Source organism: Saccostrea echinata, unplaced genomic scaffold (assembly GCF_033153115.1).
Source record: "Saccostrea echinata isolate AGI-Se365-2 ecotype Australia unplaced genomic scaffold, CSIRO_AGI_Sech_v1 ptg000029l, whole genome shotgun sequence".
In the NCBI taxonomy this organism is placed as follows: Eukaryota; Metazoa; Mollusca; class Bivalvia; order Ostreida; family Ostreidae; genus Saccostrea; species Saccostrea echinata.
The window spans coordinates 30290045-30318017 of record NW_026889778.1 but is presented as its reverse complement, the minus strand read 5'-3'; the positions used below and the strand labels follow the sequence as shown (position 1 = coordinate 30318017).

Below are 27973 nucleotides of genomic sequence, written 5' to 3'. Positions count from 1 at the left end.
CAAAATCAGGCCCGTATAGCTAACGTTTCCAAAGTGAAAAGGTTGATAAATTGTTATTACTAGTATTAAATTATTATACCATGCATTTGTATATTGTTTATGATTGAAATCTAACTCATAACAGGTACCGCTAAATCACATCTGATTCCGATAACTCATCTCATGTTTTTTGTTGTTTTTTTTCCATTCCTAACTATTGATCTGATGAAGAAAGAAGAACGTTTATAGGAACATATGTTTTATTATCTTTTAGGGTCATAATGAAATAAATAAAATACATAACATATTCGCTTGGCAGCTTTGTTTCAGCGGATCTTAGTTTTGCGTGACGAAACTCACAGAAAAAAAAATCTAGCGTCTTTTCAACAATAATTTCAGTCCTAACAGTTCACAGTGAGGCAATATGGCAATATCTAAATAAAAGGGGTCGAATCTCATTCTTTGTTTTGTAAAAAAAAAAAAAAAAAAAAAAAAAAAAAACGGTCAAAATACAAGAAAGAGAGCTCAACTTACCTCCGAAGCTAATGCAAAAAGTCCCTCCAACGCATATCCGGAAGTCCCGATAAAATCCTTTTCGTATTATTTGGATCTGAGTTAGAGCGATTGGTGGCCGTGCTATAACCCCAAAACCAAGAACCCATTTTTGACTAGGGTTCTCCCTGGGAGATGCAGACAGACCTTGGTCGACGACTGGCATTCCCAGCTATGATATAGACAGACCTTCACTCCGATATCTTGTTATGGTCTTATGTATCCAGCAGATGAAGTATGCAGCAAAGAAGGAATCATCTTTGAAATGAGGAATTATCTTTGAAACGATTTTCTGAAAATGCATTATACACGGTAGAATTTGTAAACAAAAATCTATACTTCACAATTTACAGTAACACTTTATAAGGAAATAATTAATACTTTTAAGTACATTACATTAACGTGTATGATTTCTCAGTTGCTTCGTTACACGACAAATATTACCCATGCATTGCAATTACATGTGGAAAAAATAACTGCCAAAGCATGGACATTTTTGCGTGCATATTTTCGACATATTATGATGTTTATATCGTGAAGACTACCTTACCTTAAAAGATCATCACATTCTTGTGCAGCACGGATGTCTGCGTCATCAGTTTTGGTGAGGACTACATTACCTTAAAAGAAGATCATCACATTCTTGTGTAGTACGATTGTCTACGTCATCAGTTCTGGTGAAGACTACCTTACTTACCTTGAAATAACTTCACATTTTCACGTTTTCCCCAGTTTTGCACACATTCGATAATTGGCATAAAACAATAGGTATGAGTTATGTTTCGTAATAATTACAGTCTTCATTCTACTAGTACCTGTATTTTACCATGTATTTGAAAAAAAAAGAGAATTTATTGAATATTGTTTTTCAAATAACAGATAAAGAACAGACCAAATAATGACTAAATAAATAATTTTATGAAATAAGAAAATCAAAGATAAAATAAAGTGTAATAAAACTACAAATTAATTGCTTGCAATGGATTTACTACACAAGTACTCCTCCTTCCACCTACCGGTATTCTGTGCCATCTTTAAAATAATATTTGTTTGCCCTCTCCCAAATCAGGGTAAATATTGAGTCGGTAGGTAGGTGGAAAATCTTTTTCCTAGAAAAATTTCAATATATTTATTGACGGGATAAGAGGAAAAAAAGAACAAAAAATATCATGCCCTTGAATATATATTAAAAAAATTGAATCAGGCCATTTTAGTCAGTCGGCGGGAGAGGGCAACCAAACAATTTTTCAAAGATGGCCTTGGTTTATTACAATTTGACCTTTTTAATTTTTTCATTAACTGTATATCTTGTCATAATCTTAAAAATAGTGGGCGTGTCCTTGGTCAGTGTGCACATCGAAGCGATAACTGCAGGTCTGTAATAGGGATGGGGAAAACTTTACAAAATATATTTGACAAGCAAAAAAAAAAAAAAAAAAAAAAGGAAACTAATTAAACGTTGAGGCGTTACTGATATATTACTAGTACCTTTGCGTGCCCCCTTATCGGAGATTCGGGGGCATAAAAGTTTTTGCTCTTTCCGTTCTTATGTCTGTCTGCTTGTCTACAAAAAACTTTAACCTTGCTCATATAACATTTGATAGGTTGGAGCTCTGGCTTTCAGATTTCACACGTGTATACCTTGTCAATGTGACAAGTTCTTACTTTGGGTGCAAACTGACCTCTTGAACTTAAAGTTTGACCAACTTTTGCAAAATTTTACCTCAATTTAACCATGGTCATAACTTTTGAACGGTTAGTGCTAGGGCTTTCATACTTCACAGGTATATTCCATAAGCCCAAAACCTTTTAAAAAAAAAACTTTTGAAAGTTGATGCCAGGCTTTTCATATTTCACAGGTGTATTTGTTATGCCGCCCGTTCCCAACATTTCAAAACGATACTTGCGTGCTTGCTAATGTTTTTATTAATCACAAACCTATACACCATATGATTATGATGCTTGCAATTTGAATTGTCTACTTATCCTTGTCCTGATTCCCATTTCTCAGAAGTTTTAAAAATATATTTATGATGTTCCTTTTTTATACTGAATGCAAAATTATCTAACACCCCCCCCCAAACCCCGGCAGAATTGAGGTGACGATGGACTAATTTAAAGATAAATTATGGGGTGGGGGCGGGGGTACTTGCATGTCAGTGTAACAATCTTGAAAATTTATTGTCGCAACTTCCCTTGAGAATATGAATTAAGCGGAATTAAAAATCACTGCAATAGGATTATGTATATGATTGTAACCCAGATGTTCTTAAAAAGATTTTTAAAGACTTAATTAAGACCCGTTATAAGATTTTTTTTTCTTGGTCTAATGTGAAATTTTAAACAAAAGTTGCGGCCCAACAATGATCTTAGGGAAGGTGAGGTAAATAATCTTCAAGCTACAGTACAAAACGTGTTTATACGAGTTTTCTTACCCCGAAATTAAACTTGAATTTTTCCTATATTATTTTATGTATAACTGTGGCTTGAGTTATTGCTTATATATGGTTACTCCTTTAGTCAAATCATAACCGTAGGAATCATACAAAAGTTATTGCTATTCTGGTCCGGTGTGTCTCTGTATAACCCACCCTTTTCATCAGTAGGTGTGATCCTCCCAACATTTGTCAAGCTGTGTTTATTTTGTTCTGGTGTTTGTGTACGATGACAATGCTTACCTCAGTTATCTTTCTCTTACGGACAGATGAATATGCAGATAAAGGACACCCTCTTTTGATTATAATTTACAATAAACTGATGCTGGAAGTGGACTAGTGAGCCTACAAGATGTCAAATTGTAACCTTTTTGTTCTTGCAGAAGTTTATATACTTTCTTGCTAAAACCTTGCGTCCTTGATCCCACTCCAGCATGGGGCAATTATTTAAAATAAAAAGATGGACACTACATAAGGGTGCCTGCATTATATAACTTATTGTGACGATGTTTCTTGGGAGTGAGAATTCTGCTCTAGAGGGAGGAATTCTGTCATATCTAGGCTTAGCAGCACTGGCGATGAAAAAAATTGTAAAGGATATCTTCGATCAGAGTGAAAGACTCTCGTGAAGCAGGCGGGTTGAAATAAACACATTCCTCACAATTTTGTAGCACGTCTTCATCGACTTTACAGTGAATTATAAATAGCGAATTCCTAATCAGTCATAAAGTGCATGTTGAGCACTTACATTCTTCCAGAAAAACAAGACTACACATTCAGTATATCACGTCTACATCCAATGTTTTCCTGTTTATTGTATCGCTTTTCTGTCACAAACTGGTTTCCCTTTGGACACATTTTACTCACCGAAAGATAACAGAAAAGAAACCTCTTTCAAACATCAAATAAGATGGCCCTGCCCTTATGTATTTTGTAACAGACTTGTTAATTTTGATAAAACACCAAATGCAATTTATTAATCACCAAGCTGCATTTATGTTCACAACTTTTTCTTTATTTCACCATCACTTTTACACCATATTGCACCAAAACACACGTAAAGCAACATGTGCTCCATCTCCTACATCACATGAAGGAAGATAATGAATTCCACTTCAGAATTGTTGCAATGTGCACAAATTATTATGAATTTTGATTGCAAAAACTGTGTATTTGGAGCTTTCATGCAACACTAGAACTTTAAATTTTAATGCCACAAGCACAGCACATAACAATGAAACAGAATGCATTCCTAGGAATCTTCCATATACTTTAGCAACAATACTGAAATGCCTGATTTCACCACTACTCTGCACTTTTTCAACAGCGTATCTGAAAAACAATGGTTTTGTTTATTTTCACATGGTTTATTTCTTGCTACCAACTATACTATATGGGTTTAAGATAAATTCACACAAAACACATCACTGAAATCATCATTTTGCAGATTTAAACAAAACAGGATATATATTCCAAAACATGGTGTCCTTCAGATCAAGAATTTTGAACTGAATATGTTGATAGGCTAAAAATGTTACACTTCTCATCAGTTCTTCCAACACAATTTCCGATTATTTGGAATTCACTTGAAAACATCATCAAAATTATTCTAAAAATCCCCTCTCCTCCAATCTCCATTCCTGCTGTTGATCTGCATTTCACTTAAAAACATGTTATCTATTCACAACGCACACTCATCATTCACATTAGATATTTTGTATTAAGTCAAATGTCAACTTATTGCACATTTTTGGACCACAAAGCTACACAGATTCCAGTGTTCTTAATCCACATTTTATTTCCTCATCAACTTGGATTTCTCTGAAACCAAAAACAAAGAATCTTTATTAAAACTTCTTTCTTAATATTAGAATATTATATTTATATAACTAACTTACTTACAAATGAAAAGCAGACAACAATTCATACATACCTGTTTAAAGAATCTTCTCTTCAATAATAATGCTGTAGAGAAAACAATTCACAACAAACTGGTAATGTAATTAATTTAGGTTTTGATTGAAAAGCATAATTAAGATCTAATGATTAAAAAAAATTCCAAAGATGCACCTAAATTTTAATTAAAAAATATTGAAGTAATATGCACTTTCTTTTTTCATTATTTTTTTAATATCACAATTATGCGAGGATCCTGCATGTACAAAAATGTGCAAGTTTACATGTTACTAATTTCACACTGTAAGAAAAAAAATAACTGCACGGAAGAGGATATACATTTATGACCAATTATCAAAATATTTACTTTGAAATTGAATTTACTTTGCACAATTATAAACTACTGACATTTAAATCTACTATTTTACATTAGTCCAGAAAAAATAATCTGTAGTTTCTCAGGCAAAGCATCAGGTCAAACACTATCACATTGAGTAATCTTATTAAAAATTTCCATTTTAGGAAAATTTATTTTTCAAGTTGAAAAAGAAAATTAAATTATGATGTTTTACATACATGCTGAAAAGACTTTTTTATGTACACAGTATTCATCTTGCTAAAATGGTATTTTATGAATTAACTTTTCATAAAACTGTTTGGAATAACATTAGTCAAACTTGAGTACAATGTATTTTATAACTTATAGTATAAGAAAAATTAAGAATTAGTTGATATAATTTTGTTGACGGATACAAGAGAAAAAGAGTCCTACTTCACCAAAGAAGAAAAAAACCCGCTCGTCACAAGGAAATTCTGAAATTTTGCCTGAGATACTTAAGATTTTTTTTTGTCTTAAAACTAGTGAGGAAGTACAAATTGTATAGGTTGAAGGATTGACAATTATTTACATTAATTAATAAAAATGTCTTGTTCTTCCAAATAAGTCCTCATTCAATAGTACACTGTACATGTACCAAGTTGACAATTATAAAATCTTTTTTGTATTAATTTTTTTTTTCTTCACATTTTTGATGTAATTTAAGTCAATGAAAAAATTCCACTTTTTTTCATCAATAAGAAAAAAAGTTATGAACAAAGTAATAAGCTTTCAGTGCATACAACAAAGATTTCACATGAACATGATGGAAAAGAAAATCTCACAAAGTTAAAAAATTCAAATTGTTCTTGATCTAACATGAGACTTCACCATCTTCAATCAGGAATTTACCTCAAAGCATAAAATGCCTAATATGTTATTTAGGCCATATGGTTTTCTGCTAAATACAAAGAATGCAATGTTTAAAAATGGTGGTATTTATAACTTAAATCATTAGTCTCACAAAAAAATATTCTAAAATTTTCTATAAACAAATAATTATTTAATTTAAAAATCAGTTCTATTACATCCATTACAATACATATTTGATTTACACAGTTCCTCTTATAACAACAACAATCAAGTAATCATCTTGAATTGGTTCTTGAGGCAGTCGAGGGGCTGCTTTCAGTAAAAAATCATACCCAAATGAACATGGTGGAAAAGCATAAAGAACTCCCACATTTTCTTTGTCTTTTGTCTCGTAAGGTGGAAGAGATATAACTCCAGCTGCTTCCTTTTGTCGAAGGTAAGTCACCAAATTCTTCAGAGGTCTTTGCTGAATAGCAGAATCATCCCAGTTTGGGAGTGTACTTGGCATAGCTAGGAGAATACAATGGCCATTTCGACCTGCTGCCAATACTCTTCTTCCTACATCATCTAATTTTGGTGGATCAAGGCGCAGCCTTTGCTTTATTTTCAGCATTGGTGTTTCAGTGGTTGTTGGATCTCTCATCAATGTATCAACAATTGTGACGTCCCCACTAACAACATGCATCCTTCCAGGGAATGCACTGTTTTTTAAGAGAATACCACCATTCCATGCCACTGGAAGACATTTCACCATTTCATTTATGTTCTCAACTTCTTCCAAATCAGAATACTCTTTTTCAACTGATAATCTCCGGGCATCTCGTCTGCATCCTTCTAGTTCAAAGTCATCATCCGAATTTCTGCCCACTTTTCTATTATCTCTGTTTTGCAGTTGCAAGTCATATTTATCAGAGCTTCTTCTGCGTCTTCGATCCTCTGAACCTTCTGGTGTTCTCGGTCTCCTGTACTGTACATCAGGAACTCTAACATCAAAGTCTTCATAACGTCGGCGATCATCTCGATGGTCTGAACTTTTAAAGGTACCATCTATACTTCTAGCATCATCTCTCCTTTCATGTGGTGGCTTCCAGTTGCTTCCTTGATACCCTCTACCACTTTCATTTGTTTTAATTTCCAAAGGTTTTGGTGTGTTTGTTATGTGACTGACATCAGCAAAATCAATGCGCAAACGTCTGTCTTGTCCTCCAAGTGGAGCCCCTCTCATTTCTGAACATGCAGCCTGAGCAGCATCTATGTTATCATACAGTACATAAGCATAACTTTTTCCTTGTGGCCATTCTATCCGTTCAATTATACCAAACCTATCAAATTCACGCTCAAGCATTTGATGAGTCACCCATGGACCTAATCCTCCAACCCAAATACAAGTACTTGGAGTTACTTTGCCGTATCCAATTTTACACTGAAATCGACCAATATATTGTCCCGACATCTCTACTTTAGCTCTGTGTGCATAGTCAAGGTTCATGAATTTAATAAATGCATATGCATTACCTTGACCCCGCTGGGGTCTCTTAATATCTATTTCTTCAAGAAACCCATACTTTGTGAAGACCTCTTTTAATTCTTCATCAGTAATGTTGTAATCAAGATTTCCGACAAAAAGAGTTCTTGTTGCCTTGTCATCATCTTCTGGTGGTACATGATCCAGATGATAAGGAAACTTTTCGTTTGGGGCTCTTCTGGTACCCCCTCCCCCAGGTGTACTATAACTTGAAGTAAATTCTTTCCGTGGTGGCAAATCAATATCAGGAGATCGCATTTGGTGGTAGTTTCTCCTTGGTTGAAATGGGGGAGAGCTTCTCCTGCTACTGCTGCTACTAGGGTAACTAAACATTTCGCTTGAACGACCGTAGTTGGAAGTGGGCATTGTCCCTGGTGTTGTGTGGTGCTTTTTAGGATAAACTGAATCAATAACTACAATTCTTTCAAAAAGTATCATCTTGTTTTGCTTTGCATGTTTTGCTTCCCTAGCATCCTCAGGATAGCGAAAATTGATGTAAGCTACACGCATTTCACCACTGTAAGTAATGTTTACATTGAATTCGCCATATTTTTTAAATTCTCTGTACAAGGCGTCTTTCAACACATGATCTGGAATTTTACTTGAAATATTACTTAAGCAAAGAGATCTATATTCAGGAGTTTTCACCTCTGTCCTACTTATTGGATAATCATCTTCACGGTATCTTGTTCTTACTTCATCGTGATAGTACTTAAGTTTCATGTCACGGCTTCTAGGTGGACTGCATCGAAGATCCCTTCGGTCGTATTCAGTCATTGGAGATTTTTCTCTCATGATTTCGTACTCAGGACCTGGATATCGTGACCTCTTCAGGGCTCTTGGTGACAAATCTCGTTCTTGGGAACGTTTCATATTAATTTAGTTCATATAACTACCAAAATATGAAAGTACAAATAGACCACGATCGTGGAACCGACGCCATTAAAACAATGCAACGCACCTGTTATTGCTGACGGTTTCAGGTCAATCCGCCAATAAGGTATTTAAACCCGATGCGTCGATTTACCCAAAAGGACACAAAAGAACCCAAAAGGAACCCAAAAAGACCCAAAAGAAACCCAAAAGGACCCAAAAGAAATTAATAGCAACCCAAAAGGACTAGAAATAAAGGGGATAACTGGATATTCAATGAACACTATCAGACTTTATTGAAAATAAAACAGTACTTGGGGGGGGGGAGTCCCCCCCTATACTATATGCCTAGAACAAGTCGTTAAAATAAAACTTATTGCTTCATTATATATCAAATAGTAAGACATGGTAAAAAAAGAAGGGGAAATATAATAATACTTTGTTGTTTTCAGCTCAAATAAATCAAAGCATATCTAACCAGATTTAGTGTTTGACGTGTTATATAAGGCGTTATGTTATTTCTCAAAAAAAATGCAACAGTATAAATTTATGTTTTTGCCAACTTTTATGTAAACTTATAATGTAATATTTTTTATTCAATTCAAATTATTAATTTTCAGTATATCACAGTGTATTCATTTTGAGTCCTTTTGGGTTCCTTTTGGGTTCTTTTGGGTCCTTTTGGGTAAATCGACACGCCCATTTAAACCTAATGCCACCTTTAAATCATAAAATATGCTCTATCAGCTTCATATGAAAAAAGTGATTTTTTTTAATTTACGGTGCAATTCACATTCGCAGGACTGTTTCGTAGGGTCAGCATGGTCAAAGGCTATTTCATAACGCTACAGGGTGTCCAGTCACTTCGTACACAAACCGAGTCGTACACAAACAAACTCTTATACAAAAAGTCAAGTCGTACACAAAAACCAGAAGTCAACTCGTACACAACATTTATATACAATAGTTATGATTTAATTTTATACAAATAATGTTTGATAACACGAAGTGTTACTTTTCTTTAAGTTTTTAAAGTATTTTTCCCTAAATATTTAAATAATTCAACTTCCCTGATAGGATAGGAACATCAAAGACATCAAAGAAGTATTGTTAAACCAACACCCGCGCGGTGGTTTCTTGGATCTGCGACAAACGCTAATTACGAGATGCTCATAATTCGGTATCCTTTAATTATGAGATACTATATGTATCGAAAACGTCTCCAAGTTTCTTCATTCCTTATACTTCACCATGGTTCGAGAGAGTTGTCTTTCCTCCAGCAAGACGGTAAGTTTTTAAAACTTTTTTCATTTAAGTGCAAGAAAAATGTGTTATACAGTATACCATTAAATTCTTACCATGTATTTAGATCGAATTTACTATCTACACTATATGTCTATTTAACATAATAAATTAGGATGCTATAAAATATTATATTCTACATCAACATGCATTACTTGCATAACAGAAAACTTTTTAGAAATATAAAAACTACGTATATCAATCTGTTGACAATTAGAAATCCATTTGAATTAAGTTTTTCAACTACATATTTAACAAATAAAATATTTAAATTACAATATAAGAATTATTTAAGATAATTCCGTTTATTTAAGAATTAATTTAAGGATTATGAAATCAATGAATTTGACAATCTTGATTTAGTTAACTCATGTGCCAAAATGTTGATACAATTAGAGAATATGTTATAGTTAAGCAATGTGTCTTTGATGTGTATAGCCAATTAAGATTAAAATCTATAAATATATATATACCATTTTTGTTTACAGTATTATTTCAATATTACTGTTATATCTTGTCAACAAATCAATCTGCGCATCACATCGCGCATATGGTACAGTACCGACCAGACACAACCTAACACCAGAGCGAACCCAAAGCGGACCCCGGGTTCGCTTTCTGGGTTCGCTCTGGGTCCGCTTTCAGAAATTTTGGGTTCGCTCTGGGTTCGCTTTGGGTGCGCTTCGGGTTCGCTCGGGGTCAGCTCTGGGTCCGCTAGAGCGAACCCGGCGTTCGCTTTCTGGGTTCGCTTTACGCACTCATGCGTGAAGCGGACACCGCTTTAATCTTGCCGCCAGTAAGCCCCACCCCTTGTATATTCCAAATACTGTAGCGAAATCGATCATTGTTGTTTCTGAGGCGATCGATACATGTGCATGTACAATGGCTGCAACGTTATTGTTGATAACATATAGGAACGATCACGTTACACGAACGATTTCGCAAGATTAATCCTTCAATCACACGATTCTTCATGTTACACGATCATTCACGACTGTTACCGCAAACGCACGATTTTTGTACGCAAAATAGTTAAAAATATTTAGGAGTGGATATTTTTAAGACGAAATAAGACTTAATTTATTTAATAGATATTTTAGATTAGAAATATTTACTGGTGAAATTCATCGACTTTATAAAACTGAAAGAAAAAATAAAATATTTAGAAATGAATATTTTTGAAACTACATGTAAATAAGACTTAATAGTCATTTTAGATTACAAATGATTATTTGTGTAAATCTCAGACTTAGGAAAATTGTTTTTTTATGTTTTTGACATGTAAACATGTAATATATGATCGAATGCTGCATTTTCTATCACATGATATACATGTACATGTAGGTTGGTCGTGAATTTTGATTCAATAGGATTTTATGATATGCAGTAAGGGGGTAGATTTTTAAAAATGGCCTAAAAATGAATTATACTATAATCATCTTTCCATTTATGAATTTCAAAAATCAGCAGTCTGTTTTAAAAAAAATCATTCATTTGCAGAAATGATATATAAAAAAAATAATAACAAGTATCAGGGATGAAAAGTAACCCCGACAATCATGTCGTGTACATTTGCCGACTAAATATATGTAAGTATCGGGATTTGTTTTCTTTTTTCTTTCTTTCTTTTTTTTTTTAAATATAAATTTTTGATGTATTGATATAAAAATACCATGACTACAATTAGCTGTTAACATGATTAACATCAGAGAAAAATCGTTAAACATCTTAAATACGCTTTATCAGTAAAAGTTACGATATTTTAAGAGAATACAATATTGTACGACTTACTATTTTGCTTAGTTACTCCGATAATTAGTTCGTTCAATTATGTAAATCGCGCTTCATTTTTCTTTTTATTTCCGTTTTAAAAAAAAAGCTAAATCAAGCCTAACATTATTTTTTGTAAAAGATTAATCAAATTAGTACCATAATGTAGTAGTTTGCGATTGGACATATTTGTACATGCACATTTATGCTGTACATTCATTTTTTTTTTCAATTAAGAAGATCAATTATTTTGATGTTGATCTGGATTTAAACGAAAATGTACATTAGAATTATAAAAATAAAATAATTAAATAAAAGCACGTACATATACATAATCTTGTACAGTATCTTGAGATGATGAAATGCTATAATTTATCAGAAACCATTTTTTTTTTGTTTTTAGTGACAATTGTAATAACCATTGCTTTCTTTTTTTATTTCTTTTATACATTAGGGTATGTTTTGTCTGATAAATTTACGCAATGTATATTAATGGATTTTGAAAATGAAAAATAAATAAATAAATGTGTAAATATAATATGCTACCTGGATAATTAAAATATATTAATTTAGTTTTTTTTGATAATGTTTAAATAGTTTCACACTGTACATTAACACGCTTTGCTTGAATAATGTTTTATTTACATCGAATGACAAACTGACATGCTGATTGGTCGACCCGCTGATTGGTTAACACGTTTTATCGCTAATCCTGATTGACAGCTCTGTTACGCAACACCGAACGCACGTTCGCTCTCTGGGTTCGCTACTGAATTTGGGGATCGCTTTCGGCGTTCGCTCTGGGTCCGCTGCGGGTTCGCTCGGGGTCCGCTGCGGGTTCGCTCCGGGTTCGCTATAGCGAACCCCAAGCGAACCCCAAGCGAACCCGGGGTGCGCTCTGGGTTCGCTTTCTGTTAGGTTGTGTTTGGTCGGTACTGTATATGGAAATTCAGAGGCATAAACTAGTTAAAATGTACAGAAAACACATTTGTGTACGAGTTGACTTCTCAATTTTTTTGGAAACTATGGCAAATATTACCTTAAATCACATAGGAAAACGTATGTATGAGTTGTGTACGAGTTGACTTCTGGTTTGTATACGAGTTGACTTTTTTTGTGTACGAGTTGACTTTTTGTAATCAAGTTGGTTTGTGTACGACTCGGTTTGTGTACGAAGTGACTGTAAATCCGCTACAGTTATGCAGCTAAGTTCCTTCGGCCATGTTCAGTCTCGGAAATCTATGCGTAACGCGGTTTGTGATAGAAAGCAAGTTTCCTAACGACTTACTATCATCCTTTCCGTGCCCACGAAAACGCATGAATCCGCCACTTTCGACAGTCAGCAACTAAATCTAATAAATGTTCCACCCTGTGAAATAAGCATTGCAGATCATGTATAGATTTCGGATTAATTCAACAGACATTCCAACAAACCCGTACATAGTAATTGTTTTAAATCAAAGGTGGTCTTAAAAAATGACAGGCAACTTGGATCTTTCTCTTAACTTTTTGTACATTATTTCCCAAATCCTGTAATTTGCCAGTGCTCGACCTTACAGCAAAAAAAAAAAGCAACAAAAAGTGGGGAAAGGGGAAGTAGCACCAAATGAAAATTCATAGCCAATAACTGTTTTCAGAAAAAGGGACCCCCCCCCTACCCGCGTTCTACGGGTCTGCTCAGTACAAACGTTGGCGCATAGGAGTCGGAACCGGGGAGGGGGGCTAGGGGGGCTTAGCCCCCCAACTTTTTAAATTTTTTTTTTCAAAGAACTGGTACTGAAAGAAGTTCGACACCCCCACCGTCACACACACACACGAAATAGGATTTCGGGTTTGGACAATTTTCAACCCCCCTTTCTTGGTCGTCAAGTTTTTCAGGTTTGAATTTTTTTCTCTTTCAATTAGCCCTACCCACCCCTCAATTTGCTTCCGACGCTATGTTGCATATCACTAAAATTTGTCTAAAACAATTGTAGAAGAGCGATACAAAATATTAGTAACTTTTAAGAGTGAATAAAAATGCATGAATAGATCCCGGCTAGATTTTTCTAGGTTTGAATGTCTCTGCAAACGAAAATTTTATAAACGTTTAATAAACAAACTCTATCTTTCACTGTGTCTTATATATATATATATATATATATATATATATATATATATATATATATATATATATATATATATATATATATATATATATATATATATATATATATGATTTTCATCTTTTTCACTAATAAAGTAATTTTTTCGTTCATTTCGAACATAATAAATAGTGAGAATGAAAAAATAAAACATGCAAAGAATTGAAGCTGAAAGTAAAATATTGTGCCTTAGTAGATCAATGTTCTATTCCCAATTATAAATACGGTGAGGACGAATTATGTGGAAACCGGTTGAATAGAGCAAACCAAAAATAAAAACTTTACTTACTACCTAAACAAAATAATAATAATTATCATCAGCATGAAAAATAATTTATCAACATGAAGGATTTAATTCGTAAGTAGTCCATTTTTAGAGAGAGTTTTTTTCATCCACGGAAAGGACCGAGTAGTGACTTTCTTTCCGTAAAGGGTAGTAACTCCTAAATTCATTTCCACTTCCGTGTTATGAGGAAGAAACATGGTGGGTGTTTTCTCCATTCGTAAATTTTGCTCTGAAAATGTTTTTATGATAATTTTGTGTAATTTTGTACTTTTAAGTCAGTGTATTTCAGTAGTCGGTGATTGAAGTAAATCCACAATATAATGTGCCCTACTGAGTTAGCTGTGGAGTATAGGCCTACTGTCACACTAATGTAAAGATGTAGGAAGTTGACATACTTGTTGTTTTAAGTAAAATATAGACTTGATAGTCGTATTTAAAATTATAAATGGAATAGTTTCAACAAAAGGCTAGTATGGAGCCACAATGGAGGATCAATGTTCTGCCCCAAAAATCCGCCCAATTAACATAGAATATACAAAATGTATACAACATATATAGACATCGCCAAGCTCCACTCTAAAATATTTTATTTTACCCAGGTTCTGACCAAGATTAACATTTCTTAAATAAATGACTTGTTAAATTTTCAACAATTTATTATTATAACTTTAATGCCCTGTTCACACAGAGAGTTTAATTCGAATTAAACGTAAGTTACTGCGAATTAAATTTGATCTGTGTGAACGCTCAGTGTAGCTAATTCGAATTAAACTTTGACACATTATTAAGGGCAGAATTTAGTCACAGACCACATGTCGATGGTCAAATATAGGTACTTGTGCTATTTTTGAGTGGAAAACAAAGGAAAGTTACGTTAATCACTAAAATGTGCACAAACAATATGACATTTTGTCAAATGTGTATCTGCTCTGCACAACATGAGGTGATTTGTAAATGATGTCATAATAGCCTCACTGAATAGCCTAGTTGTAGAAATAAAATTATAATTCGCATTAGTTTACTTATCATTAGCTGTCGTGTGGACGCAATTTAATTCGGATTAGTTTAATTCGCATCATTTTACTTCGCATTAATTTACTACGAATTAAACTCTCCGTCTGCACAGGGCATAAACATGCCATAATACTGAAAATTCATGTAATACCTGATTCAGGTGGAAAAGGTTGTCAACCCTAGTCTTTGAGTAGATACACTACTGATACTTTAAAGGTATGCTAGGGCTCGAAATAATTGATGGCCCGCTGGTCTGGGGCCATTAAATTGAATTGGACTAGTGCTTTGTAGAAAGTATGTGTCCTTGGGGCCAGTGATTATTTTATACATATCAAAATCAATTCACAGTCAGGCTAGTTAACTAGAAAGATTAGTGCGTCCAGGTTCTATTTGGATGGGAACAATTCCTTCTTTTGTTAGGTTGTACTATAAAATAACACAATATAAATTCAATATCATGCATATTTCTAAAAACAAATTTTCTTGAGGAGTATATTCTTAAACATTGTAATGTTTTCTAAATGCTGTTTCACCTTGGAGGAACAAGTTAACGATGTATTACAAAAACAAGAAATATGTGGAGTAAACAAGAGCTGTGCAGAATCTGAAAGTGGCACTACTAGAGTTGATTAAGAGTCAACAAGAGGCCCATGGGCCACATCACTCACCTGAGCACATTGGCTAGGCAAAAGCACAAATCAGTTCAGTATTGAAAAGATTAACGGGGTGGGGCAAGTTTTAATGGTGAAGAAATATGATTTTTTTAACTGTTGGTTATTAAATTCAGAAAATAAACTCACGGTGATGTTGAATATACCGTAGTCTGATTTTTATCCCCTCGAAACAGAGTTGGAGTGGATAAAGTAACGCGCCTGTGTGAGTGGGTGAGTGAGTGCGTGCTTAACGGAAGTTATGCAAGCAATAATTTATATTGGGATTGATGTGCTCTTTTGCTCCACCTTGCATGCCCTTGTTTAAGCACTGGTTTTGGGCCAGTCTTTTCCATACCTACTAGTCCAGTGGGACAGTGAAAGTTATCGATTGACCAGTAAAATTTTAAGTTGATAGCCCGAGTGACCAGTGAAAAAAAAAATTATTTCGAGCCCTGTATGTTATGATTTAAATAGTCAGAAGAATAAAAAAAAATTAAAAAGTGACCAATAAATACTTTTTATGCTTGATTGACGATTGGCCATCGATAGCCAAAATATATCTCTTGATAATTTAGGCTGTATTAAACTGAATACCTTCAATTCTGTGGAATGCCAAAAGTGAGCAGGGCCCTGATTAGTCATAATATGTTAGCAGTGCGACTTTTGGGGGGGGGGGGGGTGCAGTTGTTTAATCTACTATCTATCTGCATGATCCAATGAAGAAATTTAAATGATCAAGGTGAGTTTAGTTTTTTGGTGAGCTTTTGTTTGACCACGAGAACGTAGTTTGCAGTGAGATGCAAATGGCAAAGATTTTGGGGTTCAGAGATAACTGGTAAAAAAATCATTTGGATCAATGTGCAAAGTCCAAATTTTCTCTTTCCCTGGCATTGTTGTAAGAGCTCACAATGCAGACAGCGCTTTGCACCACCTGCTGTGCTCGATTTTAATGAACAAGCATTCTCAGGTAGTCCAGATTAAAGCTTAATTAAAACATGGCTACTGGGGGAAAAGAGGGGGGCTACTATAAGAAATTAAATTTTGACTTAAAATATGTTATCTTAATGACATGTGTCTGATGCCTTAACTGATCATTTCATATAACAAATATTAAGATTATTTTGTGGTTATTCATTCATCACTCCTGAATATCTAAGGGTTTTAAACTCTATTTTTTTTTTTACAGTCTTCCACACTGAAACCTTATTTGGATGCTATTAGGGGCACGTTGAATGCTGTGATCTGCCTGCAGAATTTTGATTCTCAAGTGGTTGAAAGGCATAACAAACCAGAGGTGGAAGTAAAGTAATTAAATAAGTATACGTCTAAAACTCACTCAATATGACTGTCACCCCCTAATGTTAACAGTCACAGTCAACAATTTCATCATAGGAATAATAGTTAACTAAGATCACTGTTATTCAGTAGAGCATTTACATGAGACAGCCACTATAAAGGCATTTCTGTAACAATACACAGACTCAAGTGTCACTGTAATACAATAAGATAAATTTGTATTAGACAGTGTTCAAATGTTTATTAATGTAGAGATATAAGAGTCTGAAAGAAAAGAAGTTCATAATTGTTAATTACTGTTTGGGAAATATGTCCTTTAAGTTTCAGTGCTGTGACCAAGATATAAAACTATCAAATAAATTTAAGAAGGATTCCTATTTTGTCAGCAACTTTGCAGATGGGCAGCTTCTGTAACCTTTAATATAACCATGCATTTGAGAAATATTTAATGTACTATTTGTTCTTATATAAATACTGCATGTAGTTGAGTGTAACATTGAAAATTTTCACCCCAAGAAAACCATTGTCAACCGAGGCGCAGCCGAGGTTGACAATGGTTTTCGAGGGGTGAAAATTTTCAATGTTACACTCAACTACATGCGGTATTTATTATATTATACTGAATGTTTTATACAAATACATATTACAGTGAACCTTGCGCGCATGAATTCTGCGCAGTCAATATTTTTTGGAATAACACCCGTCGTCAAGCAATGTTAACTGTTGCTACGCTGGTGGGCGTGGCTTCAATATTCAGCGGGTAATAGTGTTTTTTAACAAATGCTTCTCGGCGAATCAGATTAAACTAATTTACATGAAAGTATAATATAATGAATTACTAAACCATAGGAGAGGCACTTTCAAACATTAGGAATTGATTGAAAAATCATTTGAAATTTTTGTAGCAAGGTTGAAATGATTTTTTTCTTTGCACTCTAATCTATTTATGATAAATGAACAATATTTGACAGGCACATCATGTGCAAAGGCAGTTCACTTTATTTTACAACTGTAATCGGTGCAAGTGTCTAATTCAGTTTTCTATAATTGTATGAAAAAAATGTTTTAATGATGTTTGTTGATTGCTGCGTGTTTGATCGCTGTGTGTAAATTAAATTCATGTACAAAGTGTATTGCAAACAAATTCTTATTGCAAAGTATGTAATTCATTTTTCTAGATTCATTTCTCAACGAACAAAATAATTTATATAGTTAATCCCATAGTGTGCCCTTTAATGTACTTACAGGAGCAGCAAAGAACTTCTTCTTACACCTGTCACGATAAGCAGAAATGAGAAAGAAAAGGTTCTTATAGAGGGATCAATTAATTCTTTAAGGATTAGCATTATGATAAAACAGGTATAGTATCACTCTCACAAGATGAAAAAGATAACACACATTGAATGTATAAACAAAGTGTATCCTCACATTGTCAGGGGTCCTGAGTCAACCCCAGACTAACATGGAACGCAAGACTAACTTGAATTGATATTTTACAGGCTGGCTTCAGTGATGTCTTTCATGAAAATTACAAATCTTGATCACTTTTTTTTATATCTCAACCAATCACATGAAGCCTTTCCGTGATAATGAATGTGCATTAGTTCACTACAGTATTTATTGATATTATTTGAATTTTTATGTTTAAAAAATTGCTTCAATGCAATCTTTGTAAAGTACTTAAGTTCTGGGTGTAGTAAATCTGAAGAAGATTGAGACAACTGGTTTTTATCTATCAATGGAAAGCTAGGGGAGAAACATGGTGCAAGCAGTACATTACCCAGTCCCCATCTCTAGTTGAAAAAGAAAATTTGAGTACTATGTGATATACCCTCAGACATAGTTGTCTAATCATTAACTAAGACAGAGTAAAAGGAAAACCTATATGTCCCTTGTAAGAACATAATCACACACATTACGTAGGAAATATCTTTGAAATCTTCTTCTCAAGAACAACTAAGCCATTATTATTAGTCATATATATACAGAAGCAACCTTAGTGCGTCAGGCAGTATAAGGATTAATTTTTCCCTGGTCCGAAACTAAGCGGTCATTCTTAATGAACTAGATTTTGAGCAAGCTGATTTACATCAGAATTTGTTACCTGCATTTAAACAAATACAGTTTACAGAAGAAAGAATCATATTACTGATGCAAAATAATGATGTGTTTAATTCCTTCAGTTTTTTGCTTGCACATGTTTATTCTTTGTGATTCTTAGTATGGACATGTCCGTGTAACATTTTTTCTGCGTTTCTAAACTACTGGATCAGTCCATTTGCCTTCTACAAAAGAGGTGACACAATTATTTCGCGCCAAATGTCACATATAAATTATCTTCATGCCTATTTCTTGGATTGTTCTATGGAATGGGTGTGATAACTTCTATGGAAATAAATGAAGTTTATTCTTTAAACCTGATTCTTAAGCTTTAAATTTTTTATTAACAGTAAATTTTATCGCATTTTTTAAAAGAACACATTGTATATGGGCAGGCAACACTAAAATGATTATTCTTACTATTTATCCCATATTTAAGTGGACTAGTCCAATCATAAACAAACTCCCTCCACCTAGTAAATGGAACATCCCTTCTTGATTCAGTCTGTTTTCCACCTTTTCTTTCAATATTACATTTATCAATACAAAAATGTAATGTACGTTACAAGGTTAGGTTTTTAAAAAAAAAAGGCTTAGAAAGTCACCAGTAGCATATAAATTTATGCTTTGTGATGAACAATGGTTTCCTTTTAATACAGAGACAAGAGTGTAGGTCAGTACCCGTAAAAGAATGGGCTTCACTCCCGTAAGAATCAGCAAAATGAAGAAGACTTCATGATCTGTACTGGTTTTCACTTCATTAAAAAGTACTTTATTATAATTATGAGAAAGGTCCTGAAATCAATTGAAAAGGAAAACTAAACAATTTTAAAACTGTACATAAAGATGTACTAGCATTTTAAACTCATTTATAATACATGTACATGTATATGGTAAGACCATCATCGTGTGAGTTTTGTCTGGAGGGGGGGGAGGGTATTAGTATCTTGATTTGCTCTAGCTATAAAGTGTACCGGCCATTTACATGATTTACTTTGTGTCCTAGAGCAGCATTGAAGCATTTTTGTCTCAAACTTTCCCAGTTAAAACTGTTCATAATTTACTTTGTCATCAAGAACAACAGAAAACAGACCAGTCTATAAATAGAGGCCGTCTCATTTATCTATCACTGACCATATGAAGAAGCGCGCCCTCTAGTAAGAGAGTACATGTTATATGAATTTCTCTAAAATGAATCATCTAACTATTTTGCCCAGAATTATAATCTACCCTAGCGCACGTGCAGTTTCATCCCAATGTAACTAGTCAGCCCGTGGGATAACTAATAAATGACCAAAAAGTGGCATGTCTTAGATATTTGTTAATCTGTAGTATTAATTTTATATCTTGTGTAATGAAGTATCGCAACTATGTCGCTCCTTGATGACGGAAATGTTTAGCACCTCGATCTCTTGCTTATACGTTCCTTAGATATTGATTGATTAGTCAGGCAAGCTTTTTGAAAAGCTATTACTTGTAGAATCAAGTTTCTTCAAATCATGACCCCCCAGGGGTTGGGGCACAAGAAATGGTCAAAGTTTTGCATAAGAATATATAGGAATCATCTTTAAAAAATCTGCTGCTCAAGAACAGCAAAGCCATGATTAGTCATGTTATTATAGGAGCATCCACAGATAGTGTAGATTAAAATTTTTTCAAATTTACAGTGGGTAGGTTGGGGCCACAATGACCAATCAGAGTTTTACATAGGAATACATAGGAAAAAAATCTTTAAAATTCTTCTGTTTAAGAACCATAAGCCATGATTAGTAATATTGATATAGAAGCATCCTGAGGTAGTGTAAATTTAACTTTGCCTCCCCCATTAAAACATTTCAAAATACTTAACTAATTTCTGCTTCTTCCTAGCCAGTGTGCTCGGGTGAGCGATGTGGCCCATGGGCCTCTTGTTATGAAATACATGTGTATAACCTAACAATGGGTTGTGTTTTGGCTGACTTGTTTCATACCAATTGTTATCCCTTTGTTTTTGTACTAAATTTGACTACAGAATGTTACGTCCACTTGATCAATACATAAGGCTCATGGTGGGTTCTTGTGACTGGTCAGCAGGATGTTTACTCCTCCTAGGCACCTGATCTTACCTCTGGAATTTCCAGGAATCTGTTTTTATGCCCTATTCACAGATTTGTATTGTTTGAAGTTTTTATGAGATCAATCACTGTTCCCCGTCTTTACCCTTTTCTATGAATACTGTGAATGATTAAATGAATGATGAATAAATATGCTTATAACCTTCATTATGAGGAATAATTTATTTCTAGGCTGATGATATTGAAAAGATTTTATGTCACAAATTTATGCGCTTTATGATGATGAGAGCTGAGCATTTCACAGTGCTCCGAAGAAAACCAGTTGAGGTAATGCAACTGCAACAAAACTGATTACTTAATCTTTTAACCTTAAATAAAAGAATCTTCAGCATACATTCTATGTTAAAAAAGAACTTTGATGAAAGGTGTTTTTAAAATATTGATAAATTTCAGGGCTTTGACATCAGTTTCCTCATCACAAATACCCACACTGAGCAGATGTACAAACACAAGCTTGTAGATTTCATCATTCACTTCATGGAGGAAATAGACAAAGAAATAAGTGCTATGAAACTAGCTGTAAATTCTAGAGCCAGAATCAGTGCAGAAGAATTTCTCAAACGTTTTTAAACTACTTTCATTATCTATTTCATTTAATTTTACTAATTGTATTTGATACATGTAAGGCCACATTATCTGTGCTGGAAATAATATTCATTATGTTGTATACAATAACATCAGAAACCAGCCTAATACTTTTATAAGGGAATAACTTGTGAAAGTTTTAAAAGAATCAGATATATTATCCCTTTTGATATATAAGTAATGTATCATTACATGTATTCAACAAAAGTAATACAAAGCATGGAGTAAATATTTGTGTTTTTTTTAATAATAGTTGTATTTTGTAATAATAAAGGTACTGAATATCTTGAATACCTGTATACATGTATGTTCTTGTATTTAACATTTTAAAATATGCAATTAAAAAACAGCTATAATGAAGAGCAGGGAGATTTTCCTTATAAACATAAATCATTATATTTGTTAATTTAATAAATATGAACTAAAACTTTAAGGAATAAAATCCACTTTGTTGTAAGCTTGACAAAATTATAACCATGCTTACTGTAGTATCCAAGGGCTCTCTAAGGGGATGAGGCCAGAAAACCATGGATTGGGGTATTCTACCCCAGAGCAGTAATTGTTTAATATATAATAAACATGTTCTTAAAAAGCAAAAATATTAAAATTGCTTTCTTTTGTAGTAATTTATGTCTCATTTTGAGGTGTATATTTAATGAAGCACTCATTACATCATGAAAAATATGCCTCCTTGACAAGTCTGTATGTATACATCTTCTCTAGTCAAGGGTTTCTGAAAGAAAAAGGTTATTTTTACAGTCAACAAAATTTAAGTTAACTGGACTTGAAATTATTTTGAAACAAATAACAGATATTTAATTTTTCTTTAAATGTTTTAATTCGAAATACAAAAGAAAAATGCGATAGTAAAGTTGCTCTAAGAACTACCTCAGCTACTTTAAGATCTGGAAGTAAATCTCAAATCGCCTTGATAAATAGAATTGCCAGTAATGTTTGGATTTTTATTTACACGTACTCAGGTGTATGTACTTTTCCAATAATCAGCTAAAGGTAGATACGAGATGTTTAAAAATTACTATTGCTATCCTCCGAAATTGGAGACGTTATCCCACAAAGCATTTCAACTTTCCATATATGGTTAAAAAAATACATTACATTACATTAAACCGTGTTTGCTATCCTCGTAAAAGGAAGGCTGCCTCTTGTGGACCTATTCAATGATCTGTATTATATTGTGATACACAAATAGGGATTGGAAACAAGTTCTGTCAACTTTAAAGTTCCTCTCCTGGCAACTTACAAGTTCCTCTCCTGACAACTTACAAGTTCTTACAACTTACAAGTCCTGACAACTTACAAGTTCTGACAACTTACAAGTTCCTCTCCTGACAACTTACAAGTTCCTCTCCTGACAACTTACAAGTTCCTCTCCTGACAACTTATCGAAGACATCATCAAATATGTCTGTCCAAATTTATTTCACAGAGCTACAGTTGTGCAGTTGAATTAAGGTTTTTAATGTTTTTCTACAGAAAAGCAAGGATCCCAATAGTATTATACAATTATGGACTTTTTTGGTGGTGAATATGGTTTGTTATTCACCAGAAAAATATCAATATTGACCGAAGCGAAGCAGGGTCAATATTGATATTTTCCTGGTGAATAACAAACCATACTCACCACCGAAAGAGTCCATGATTGTTTTATTATATAGTCCGGATTTGAAGAAATAAGACATTGAAGGCTGCATGATGATACCTTTTTCATTAACGAACCTCTGTCTTAGAAAAATTTGAAAAAAAAAACATACAGATTACAACTTATATAACTTTCGTGATTTCATTTCGCTGTGAGTAAGACATCGAAATGTTTGGAAAATAATCCTGCGATACACTTGCCTAACATTTTTCCTGCTCAGATACACAGCCAAACTCCATACAGTGTCAATTCTCCGGGACTACTTTCCCTACGAATAATGATAAGGAGTTGTACATAGCGTAACGTAATACTGAGCTGTCTGGAGCTTGATACACAGCTGGCTCCGGCCGTTTTCAACGTTGGGGTATTGATTGTGACGTTACAATGCCGCTGCACGCGCACTGATCATGACTCTACGGTGAATAGTGAATACGGCTTCAAATCCAGTGAATATTATAGGTTAAACGTTCTTTTTTCAGAATTTATCGATGTAAACTCATGCCTTTGTACTCACAAACTGAATAAAAGTGCGAAGCACTTTTGTGTAAAGTTTGTGAGTACAAAGGCATGAGTTTACACATCGATAAATTCTGAAAAAGAACGTTTAATTCTTATAATTCCAATAACGAAGTTTTAAAATTATTTCTCTTTGAAGCCTCCATACAATCTGTTATTTCTGTACAGCGTTGGAATACTTTATGCCGCGATGTAGAAATGAATCGCAATCGAGATGAACGTTGATAAAGTTCAACTTTAATTGTCAAAACATTTAATAAAATAAGCTTATAAAAACTGTCAGAATATTGTTTAAGTCAACAAATATCGTAAATACAAGTAGACTTCCAAAGAATTCGTCCTTGACCATACATATAGGCCATGTTGACAATATAACGACAGACGCTCTAAAGCGAAAGTAGCAGACCGACGATAACCTTGATTTGCTCTGGTTTGTTCAAAGACGGGACACAATATAGGATGTAGAAAAATGAATTTGATGCTAATAAGGCAAGAGTCTAAGGTACGTTTCTCTTTCCTATCACAGCGCTACCGAGAAATGAGCTGATTTGTTTTGTAGGCCTATTAGGAACGTCGAGAATATGACTTCAGAGATATTGAAATTCACACTCTTGATCTGACGGTGACATAAACATAATATTCCCGTCTGTCAGTCCTGTATGTCGTCAGCTTTATTTTTATTTAATTTCAAGTTTCTGTAATTGTTTAGCTAAAACACAGAATAGAAGTAGGCCTAACGATTTGTTTTATTTTCTTTTTTACAATAAAAGCTAGATCGAGAAAGCCGTTCTGATTGAGAATTTATAGATGTGTAAACTTTTTCTTGAATTTGTTCTCGTCTAATCAAAACAAAGGCAATCAATAAATAAAATTAAGATTGGAATTATTATACATTTATAGCATGATCGTGAGGAAAATATGAAGATTTATTCAGCCAAGAAAAATCATATTCCACGAGGGCTTCACTTTGTGAAAGTGCAGGAATGTGTCGATCAAACGCGTCCCGAAATTCGTAATTTCAATAATTTCCAGATAAAATATGTTTTTATTATATTTGAACATTTCTATATGTGAAATTCTATAGCAACATATAAGTCATGATATTATACAGAAAATTTGAGAAAATATTTACTTCAAATCTGAGTCCAGGCCCCTTTAAAAAATGAATTGGCTACTGCGAAAATTAAGAGGGGACGAGTTGGCTACTGCTTAAAATGAAAGAGTAGTTAAAATATTAACGTACGCTGTCTACAGTACATCGTTCGAAATGATGTGCGAGGTGCACCTGCCATTAATTATGGTGTCCGGATAGGGCCATTTGCAAAATCTCAACAGCGCGTACAGAAAAACACGCCGTCGTGCTAACACATATTTTAAAATGTTATGTGTTTTTCTGAACGCGCTGTTGAGCTTTTGCAAATGGCCCTATCCGGACACCATAATTAATGGCAAGTTTTTGAACGATGTACTGTAGACAGGGTGCGTTAATATTTTTCAATGTATAAAATGTGTCCAATATTCACGCTGTTGATGCAATATCCAAGAAATTCCATCGAGTCATTTCAGTTTAGTTGTTTGAAGTCAAATCTGAGCCACTAATTAACAGCTAGAATAATAATGAAACGAAATGCGTATGAAAAAATTAAATTATTTAAAATAATAGTACTTTATTTTTTAAGACATCGCCCCTAAATAACATTAAATATATGTCTTATTAGATTTAGATCACAATATCAAGGAAAACAATTTAATTCTGCCTGAATTTAAAATATTACCCATTAACTTTCTGACATTCTCTCCCTCTCTCTTTCTCTCTCAAGAGAAATGTTACATTGTACTTCCATTTATATAAGAAGAAAAATATGAATGTATATATATATATATATATATATATATATATATATATATATATATATACATACCAGCCATTCCAGGATTCGAACCCATTCTCAGGTAAAAAGAATCTTCGTATAGGGTCGACACGCTTTACCACTAGACCAGCTCCGACACTGAAGTATCATGTTCTATTTTATGTGCACATTTTGTATTTGGGATGGATAATGATTTTTATTCAATTTTTGTGATTTTCAAAAATATGCCTCTTTGAAACAAAACTCGGAAATGGCAATTTTGAAGAAAAATCCTGTCTCTTTATGAGTATATCAAATCCATTCTGTTTCAAGGAGGCAATTTTTCAGAACAATGGGGATTCCATATTTGAAAAACAGAAAACTTGACTTATTTTGCTATGTGACCAATTTACACTTCATTTAATGGCAAATTGGAACTCGATGTTCAGTTTCTAAATATTGTTCTACATTGTGCTGAATATACTGTTTTATCTGGAAAAATTTAAGACCGTTTTCCGTTACTTAAATTTTTTTCTTTCAAACTGCTAGAATTTTAGGGAAAATAACAAAAGAATTGCAACACCCTCTTTGCAGAAATTAGCACACTTCGAAACGAAAATCTAGATGATATTATGTTGGAAAGAGGAGAATAAGTAATTTGATTCAAAAACACTATTTCGGGAAGGGGGGGGGGGGGGTCGTGAAGTTTTGGCCTTACTGTATTCATTCCATGTATTTAAATGCTTTATTACAAATATTTCAGAATAATGAATATCTTATCCTTATGATAATATCTTGAGAAATGATTTCAATACTTTGAAAATTATATTAAGCTGGCGCTGTAAAAAGTCTTTTTCATGCTTTCTAAGCAGTGATGACTTACGGAATGATTAATTCACTGCATGTAGTTAATATCAAAGCATGCAATTGACACCTAAACCAATTAAATAACATATAATTAAATAACATATAATTAGGGACATGATGAATAAAAGGCTTGCACGCGAGAGTGGAAAATAACACCAGACAAGTCAATGAAATTTAATATTCAAATACACGGCTTAAACACACATTTTCTGAGTTATCTTCAAAGTTTCAGGCTTTTAAACACAAGAAAGACGTCGTTTGGTTCAAGCTATTTATACTTAGAGCCGTATTTTCATGAATCGTTGTTTCAGTGAAGTGAAACGTAGTAGAAACGTAATAGAACACCCCCATGAAATGGAATAACCCTTTGGAAATAGATTGTTCTAAGGGTATATAAGTCAGTGCAGCGGGCAGCTGAGAGAGAATTGCTGGGAAGTTTGCAGAGTACGCTTGGAAGACAAAAAGAAAAGAAGACGTAGGGCTAGGGTAGGAATTTATAATAACTCACCAGCGGTAGTGGTATTTGGGGAATTAATTTGTGTTTCAGGAGGTAGTAGATCTTATTAGATCGAGGCGCCTGATTCACTATATTAATAGGAACCCTTATACCAAGAATACGCGGTGACGGGTTACCCAGTCACATTTAGTTCGTTAAAAATACTGTAGCACCTGGTAAAACCTCTGATAGTTTAATTGTCTTATAATTATATATACAGAATCATTATACTCAGGAAGAGTTAAGAAAAATTATTGTCTAATCATTTTTACTCAGACAGAGTACAAGGAAAATTAGATATCCCTTATAAAGAACCCTGATTAATATTTGTTCAGATAAACACGTTACATTTTGGTGGCAGCTGGTTAAGGGATAAAAATACTGATTTAATTTGATTCTGTAGGGAAATTAGTATTGTAGTATTGTTGTGCATTTTATTTTTACCAAGTTTAGAGACTGTGTATATTTTACCGGGTATATAGCTAGGCTTGCTGTAGTCTTGGTACTGTGTTTTACTTGGTAAAGTTTACCAAGTATATATACCTAGTGCAGTTATAGAATACAGAAAACTGGGTAACAAATAATATAAGAATGTGTGATAGAGGGGACGAATTGTTAGCTGACCACAGTGCTATAGATGCCAGAAGGGAAAAGCTCAGAGAAGAAATAGAAAAATTACGATCTACTCCGCAGACTACCAAGTCTTCAGTGGTACCAGATTCCGGAGTAGATGTTAGGTACAAAAATCCAGATAACAGTTTAGATGAATTAAATTACAGAACACCAAGTTACACAGGACATGCATTTGGACACATGAGATATCCAGAGCCTGGTTATACTCTGTATGAAGATAAACAGATCGTAGATCAAAC

The 27973-nt window shown here is 33.7% G+C and overlaps 2 protein-coding genes across 3 annotated transcripts in view; one reads left to right on the top strand and one right to left on the bottom strand.

Moving 5' to 3' along the window:
- Positions 1-22012, top strand: part of LOC133195821 (actin-related protein 2/3 complex subunit 4) — a 206564-nt gene extending 184552 nt beyond the window's left edge. Inside the window, exons 1-5 of one of the 2 annotated variants that reach the window (XM_061331775.1) lie at positions 14084-14149; positions 16805-16923; positions 18162-18273; positions 21300-21395; positions 21522-22012. In XM_061331775.1, the coding sequence (XP_061187759.1) occupies positions 14147-14149; positions 16805-16923; positions 18162-18273; positions 21300-21395; positions 21522-21698 (507 nt within the window). In that variant the 5' untranslated portion in view covers positions 14084-14146 and the 3' untranslated portion in view covers positions 21699-22012. Of the gene's footprint in view, positions 1-14083; positions 14150-16804; positions 16924-18161; positions 18274-21299; positions 21396-21521 lie in introns of those variants that run through there. The other variant, XM_061331776.1, reaches the window with a different exon arrangement.
- LOC133195802 (RNA-binding protein spenito-like) lies at positions 3960-8551 on the bottom strand. Its single transcript, XM_061331750.1, has 2 exons — positions 4900-8551; positions 3960-4787 (listed from the first exon to the last, which is right to left on the bottom strand). The coding sequence occupies exon 1, from the start codon at positions 8447-8449 to the stop codon at positions 6290-6292; it is 2160 nt and encodes a 719-aa protein (XP_061187734.1). The 5' UTR covers positions 8450-8551; the 3' UTR covers positions 3960-4787; positions 4900-6289.
- Positions 22013-27973: the final 5961 nt, after the last annotated feature.